The sequence below is a fragment of the Poecile atricapillus genome, chromosome 12 (assembly GCF_030490865.1).
Source record: "Poecile atricapillus isolate bPoeAtr1 chromosome 12, bPoeAtr1.hap1, whole genome shotgun sequence".
Taxonomy (NCBI): Eukaryota; Metazoa; Chordata; class Aves; order Passeriformes; family Paridae; genus Poecile; species Poecile atricapillus.
Window position 1 is genome coordinate 16,646,355 of NC_081260.1, and position 7,329 is coordinate 16,653,683.

Below are 7,329 nucleotides of genomic sequence, written 5' to 3' on the forward strand. Positions count from 1 at the left end.
CAACCAAACTCAATTTTACCAAGTGAACAAACCTTAGGAGAGAGAGAGAGATGGGGATTTTTTATTATTCCAATGGGTCAAGAATCTTCTAGTTAAAATATGCACCAGAGAAGTCTGAAAGCTTTGTAAGTCTCTAGAAATAAAACAGGCACTTCAAAAGGAAAATTCAGCAGATCTGGTTTATGTGATTTACTCTGGGCACATCCACGTGTTCCCTAGGTCTGTAATAAGTTACGCTAAATAAATTAAATTCCATGGCAGAAAATAATAACAAGAGTCTGAAAGGGAGCAGAAAAACCAGCACACCCAACACCTGATGTTTTTTAACATGGATTATCACAATTTATTCCTACAAGTTGCCCTGACATCAGCTGTTTAAATCTCCAGCTAAGTGCCTTTGGGCTGAACAGACAAGATGACACAAGGTGTCCAGAAGATTTTCTGAAATGCAGACTCAGAAGAAAATATATTTAATATATGTTTTATATATGTTTTTGATATCTATTCAAGTTATTAAAGTAAACTGCATGGGAAAGACTTTCAATGTGATGTCAGTTATTCTGTAATCCTGTCCCAGGGAATGCTACTATATATTTCAAACGTATGCAGCAGCATCTTTCAATTCAACTCTTTCTATTGCTCACATTTAGAGAACCTGACATGAATTCTTAAGCTTAATTTTCGTATGTGTCTGCTTGAACATTTCCATTGTAAGTGAAGAACATAACTTCATACAACACACAAAGCCTTTGAGCAGAGGAAGTCCCCGAGCACAACAAATAACGGGTGTAATGACAACTTTAAAGAGGTCTGAATGAAGCCAGCCAGATAAAATTCTTATCAGTGGGAGAATAAAGTCTGAAATGGTTTGCCTGCTTGTGGGTTGTTCTCCCAGGCTGTACGCAGTCGGTGGGCGAGACGGGAGCTCCTGCCTGAAATCCATGGAGTGCTTTGATCCTCACACAAACAAGTGGAGTTTGTGTGCCTCCATGTCCAAGAGGAGAGGTGGTGTCGGCGTGGCCACCTACAACGGCTTCCTGTACGCCGTGGGAGGCCACGATGCTCCCGCCTCCAACCACTGCTCCCGCCTCTCCGACTGCGTAGAGAGGTAAGAAATTATTTTGGTTTTTTTCCCCCCCATTTCTGTTTACATTCTGGGAAGGGATTATAGAAAAAATTCTCTTCACAACTGGAATGCTGTGTTTGTAAAACATACTCCGCCTTTTTAAAAAAAATTATACGTGGAGCAGGAATAACTTGCTTCCAATACTTTTGTGATAATAAGAGAATTAAACCCCAGCAACAAATTCCTCCCTTCTGCCTGAGCTACAGAAGCAACTGAAGTACTGAGACAAATTCAACATGTGACCTTTCTATTTCTCAAGTGCCAGAATTCAGATTTAGGCTGCTTGTGCCACGTACTGTAGGAATTAAATAGTTTTTCAGTTGTTCTTCCAAGAATTTGACTGACGCTGATGAAAGTTGTAAAAATATAAGAAACATCACAAAGTCTTGTCATTTGGGGAAAAGAAAGGAAAACTGCTCAGTTTTTCAGTTTTCAGGTGTTAAACCCTGCTGTGAACAACAATGGCCAAATTCAGTTCTCAGTTTGATGGGGTAAAGCAGGAACTACCTGGAATTCACTGAAATTTATATTGGAATAGCTCAGAAGTAAAATCAATATTAATGTAAGATTTTATGTATTTCATGTGAAAAACTTAGAGCTACTTCACAAGTTATTTAACTTCTTTTATAGTAAACTTCTCTGAAAACATTATTTCTGACAATAAACAGAAAACCAAAAGTTTAATGGAAGGAGAAAATACAAATATATTGAAATTAACTCTGCTGAGTCAACTGGTGGCCATGCTATCATTCCCTCAGGTCCCATTTAGTGTTTAAAATGTATTGATGGATTAATGTAATTGAAGTGATGAGACTGTAATCAAAAAATTAAAACAGGAGCATTTTCCATGTGCTTGAAGGCCCCTCTAGTGGCCAAACCAAAAACCAAATCACATCTCAGTTCTGCTCGTTCCTGGTGTAAAGCGAACAGCAGCCTAGGAGAAAACAAGTGTGTGTCAGCAATTTTATCTGAAACGTGTCTCCACCATGCATTTTTATGGGTTTTGATCACCACATTTCCTAGGTATGACCCCAAAACAGACGCCTGGACCACAGTGGCGCCTCTGAGCGTGCCCCGGGACGCGGTGGGGATCTGTCCCCTGGGGGACAGGCTGTATGCGGTGGGGGGCTACGATGGGCACTCCTACCTGGACACCGTGGAGTCCTACGATGCTCAGAACAACGAGTGGACAGAGGTAATGGGAACACAAACGCCTCAGGGGCTCTTCCTGCAGCCAGGAACAATTCTGTCCAAATAGCTGTGAAATTGTCGCCGCTTTGGCGAAAAACGACATGAAAAACGTGGGGATGCAGCAATACTGGAGGTGGGCTTGAACAAAACGTCATCTTCCTCTCCTGTAAAATAACCACCTGAAACTTTTCAGTGGTGGAGGAAATGCGTGGGGCCAAGCAAAGCAGATTGCACAAACCACTTTGTGTTTGAAGTGCCTAAATTCGCTGTTGGTAGGGCTGGTGTGTTTGTCAGCAATAGCCTCTTCTGGAGGCACCTTCAAACTTTCATATCTATGGCCCTCCCCACTGAGACCAAGAGGAAACACCTGGAGCGCCAAGACCCTCGTGCAGCCACACAGTCCAGGCTTTTGGAGCATTGGATGTGAAGGCCTTTGGAACATGCCAAGGGAACAACACCAGGCTACACCCCTGTAACTCAGGGGCTGCTGGATTTTGCCAAAAGCCCAAACTGTGTCGCCCTGAAAACTCAGCTTCTGAGCTTGCTGACATGGTTTTCTAAGGACTTTCCCAGGACAGTAACTGTAAACATAGATATGTGTACATTCTTTCTGTTACACGTCTTGTGATGGGCATCTCTCATGGCCAGTGCAGTGAGAAAGTGTTATCCTGACCATCCCATCCCTGGCTGTGGTCAGGAGCCTATAAATCCTGGGGGGAAAAATAAACTTCCTCTTTCTTTCACCACACCTCGACCTGTATCCATGTGATCTATTCATCTTCAGCGGCAACAAAACTGTGTTTTCATACCTTAGTTAAACCCAATTTTTTTTTAGCGTGACATCAGTTTGAATAAACAAGCTGCTTTCCTATTAATCTGACAGTAATTTCTTCTTGTCCTATCCATAGGATGCTACTAAAAATGTTTCCTCCTTTTTTCCTTTTCTGTTTTCCTTTTCCATTCTAGGAAGTTCCTGTCAACATTGGGAGGGCTGGAGCATGTGTTGTTGTTGTGAAGTTGCCCTGAGGACTGTAAATTATCGTGAAACTGAGCTGAGTGGAGTCTCAGAGGACAAGAAACATTTCCAGGAGCAGCACAGACTGCACACCCCTCAGCAGCCCTGAATAGACAATATTCATCCCTGAGCCGTCACACTAATACAGCACAGAAGTGTCTTCCTGCATCACAAAAATCAGAGAACTTTGCAGAAGTGAATTTCTTTATTATGCCTAATAAGCAAAATCCAGTAAAATGGTTTAAAATGTTTGAATGGCTTAGGTTTGTTACAAAAGTGTATGTTTTATTTATAAAATGCAGCAGTGAGAGATGTGTATAAGATTTCAAAAACTTTTTTTTTCCTTTCTATGTTGTCAGGAATGCTAAAGTTTATAGAAAAAGCTTTTCTATTTTAAGTAAATGAAAATAACTATGAAACACCTCTAACAGGGAACTGCACAGAAAGAAATATTTGCTGTTAAATATTACTGTCAACAGAATATTCCCTGTAGAAGCATCTTAATTTCTATATTCAGAAATTAAACTCCTAAATTAACTTCAAAATCAAATCAGAGAAACCAATAATTTATTTGTTATTTAGCATCCAGCACTGCTAGAACTGTGACAGAATATCCATTTTGAGCAGTGCATTGGATTGAATAATGCAAGTTAAGTCGTGGTAGGGTTAAGGTACCTTTATGCTATTGTGTGCCAGCAAAAAGAAATTTCTTTTGTCAAAACATAATGCAAACATAATTTGCAATCATTTTCAGTACGTAGATGTGTGATATTTTAATGCTGCTCTGTGTTTCAGGTTATTCATGGATTTCTCTTTGCCCACTAACCATCTGTCAGTATGTGTTAAACTAATCTGACTATTCTTGGGATAATAACTGTGCATTAAATTTTAAAACAATCACATAATTACATTCCTTGAATATAACTTACAGAATGAAATTTTTATATCATATTGATATGACAATCTTTGACCTCAGCTGAAGATTACCAGCTTTCTCTCATGTACAGTAGAAATATGGTAAGGAATAAACCACACCCACTGTGTAACATTAGATACCGTTTATGTAATCATGTTTATGTTTTATCTGGAATTAGTGGAATGATAAGAATCAAGAACAAACAGGAAAAGGAACGCCTGAAAACAGCACATAGCATTCCACATGCATGATATTTTCCTCTTGTGTGCCAATTTCTACTGTTTTGCTTTAATTTCATTTTTTTATAATTTCAAATGCTGAAAGTGTATTCTAGAAAAAAAGAATGTATGTAAGATATTCTATGCTGTAAAGCACAATATTTGGTCAGTATCCACCTCAGTGTTTGTTTTGTTGTTTTGTCAGTATCAGAAAATTCAGGACAGAGACAAAAATCTCTCAATGTGTAGGCCAACTTTCCTGATAAATACTGTGGTTTCAGATTTTAGCAATATGCTATTTTAAAACAAATTTATAGTCTTAAACTTATTGAATGCCTCTAAATAAACAAAATCTCATAAGCATATTTATAAAAAAAGAACATTTTTAACTTTAAAAATCAATTATGTTTATATATAGCATGCTACATTCAAATAAACTTTACTTTCTCTGCTAAGAAAATTTGGACTGTATTTTAGAACCTTGTGGTTTTTATTTTACATCCTCTCAAATCCAGAAGACGCAGAAGCATCAATCTCATTTTTTTAAAATCTGAAATAACAAAAGATGCACAAAACCCTCCCTGACAAGCAAACGGGGAATGAACCCTGAACCAGCTCGTGGGTTCCAGAAGTCACCTGAGAAGAAGGAAATGTTTTAATTTCCCAGCAGATCAAGAATCTGAAGCGAACACAAAGGGCCAAGCACAGACAGAGAATCTGCCCAGGGATGCTCTGGGGAGTGGGAGGTGGGTGCTGCTCTCCCTGTCCCAGAGGGAAGCTGTCTGAACACCCACCCAGAACATCTGGCAGCAAACACTAACTCCTAAACATTACATAAATTATATTATACATAATAAGATATATTAACATATAATGTTTTATTACCATATTTATCTGTATTATATATACATACATATAAATATATAAATTATATATAATTATATAATATATATTTATATAACTTTTTATACATTCCTATTTATTTTATATATTTATTTTATATTTATTATCAGTGATAAATTATATTATATATATTATATAATTATATTATATTTATTTATATAACTTTTATTATACATTCCTATTTATTTATTTTATATTTATCATCAGTGATAAATTATAGATATATATAATTATATATAATTATATTATATCTATTTATATAACTTTTATTACACATTCCTATTTATTTATTTTATATAGTTATTTTATATTATCAGTGATAAATTATATTATATATATATTATATATATTTTATATATATTATATCTATATCTATATCTATATCTATATATCTATATATATATATCAAATATAATATAAAAATTTTAACATTTCCCCCCTATTTTTGTCATCCTGCTCTGGTCCTGGAACAGCCACATGCAATCTTTCATATGAATAAGGGTTTGTGTGGATGCAGGGAGAAGCTCCCTGCTGTTTTCCACCCAGGCTGTAGATGATGCTTTTCTCCCAGAGCTGCACACCACTGCTGCCAGTGACCACTACAGCCTCATATGTTTTACTCTTGGTTGGAAAGCACTGGCATTGAATGCCCATTTTTAAAATTCCAGCACAAAATAATACAAACGATGTGCAACTGAGGCCAAGAAGCACATCAGGACAGACAGACAGACTGCCAGTGCCAATGGGCCTGACCCACTGAGCCTTGCCAGGAATTTGAATTCTCCTGGGAAAAAGAAGGCAGAAGCCTCAAGTGAGGGAAAGCAGCTTCTGAGCCAATAAAGATATTTATAAATACAAACCCATCACCAAAAAACTGTTCCAGCCTATGGTACCTTAATCCAAACACACGGGATCTTTGAGAGATGACACAGAACTCCCCTGCCTTTGTCCCCTCCTCAGCTGCAAATTTTATTAAATCAGTAAACAAGACATGAAACACTTAGGGAAAAAAACACTTAGATATAAACAATCCCCTTAAATATCTCTGGAAATACACACTGCCATCTCTGTAATTTAATAAAGGCTCGGAAGGAGTATTAGAAAACTTCCTGTATTTCTTTACAGCTCTCTAAAGAAATTGTGTCATGAACTTTGCTTATGTAAAAAATAAGACAGAAAAAAATAGGCTATGATTTTATCTTGCAGGAAGCTGCTCCATTACCAGGGTAATAAATTCAGGAGCTCTTCCTAGCATGAACCACAGTCTCTGAGGCAGAGCATGTGAATATTTGCATGTGTGTGTTATGAGATGGTCTCATTCCTATGGCAAGGCTGCAGTAGCAACTGCACTTCTTCAATTAAAAGTTTAAGGCTGCATCTTTTTATGGAAACAACACCAAAATAAATAGAGATTTGGGGAAAAGGGAAAGGATGGGAAGGGTATGGTGGTTTTAGTAATGAACTTTAAGTGGTTTGTTTTGGTTTTTCCATATTATTTGTACAGCAGTGAAAAACCATGTGAAAGGAAACCAACACTCCACAAAGGGAAATTGGGATCTAAACAGGAAGGTGGAAACAAAGAAAGCAAGAGGAATTGAAGGTTTGGGTGATAATCTCTACATGAGCTGCAGCAGCAATGATGCTTTATGTAAATATAATGTATGGGGAGCAGGGATTTCACTGACCCATGAAATCAGTTCTGGGAAAGGCTGAAGATGCAGCTTAACCACGTCTGTGTCTAGAAGGAGATCTTTAGGCCAAGAGCATAAGCCCAGAAAGCCACTCCCATAACTTTAGCAGTGATACTTGGAGGAAAGCAAAATTAGAGCTATTTACAGCTGTCACAATGAAAATGAATTATTTTCCTGATAGAATATAAATTTTAATTTCTTGCATAACACAGCTACACTAAAACCCAAATCTCAATTGATCAGTACTGGGTGTCTGCAAATTGTACAAA

General features: G+C 37.4%; 1 protein-coding gene across 2 annotated transcripts in view; it reads left to right on the forward strand.

The window, feature by feature from the left end:
• The window catches only part of KLHL4 (kelch like family member 4), a 73,269-nt gene extending 68,343 nt beyond the window's left edge, over positions 1-4,926 (forward strand). For both annotated transcript variants that reach the window (XM_058848212.1, XM_058848211.1), the window contains exons 9-11: positions 896-1,108; positions 2,150-2,321; positions 3,284-4,926. In XM_058848212.1, coding sequence (XP_058704195.1) covers positions 896-1,108; positions 2,150-2,321; positions 3,284-3,343 — 445 coding nt within the window. In that variant the 3' untranslated portion in view covers positions 3,344-4,926. The remainder of the gene's footprint in view (positions 1-895; positions 1,109-2,149; positions 2,322-3,283) is intronic.
• Positions 4,927-7,329: the final 2,403 nt, after the last annotated feature.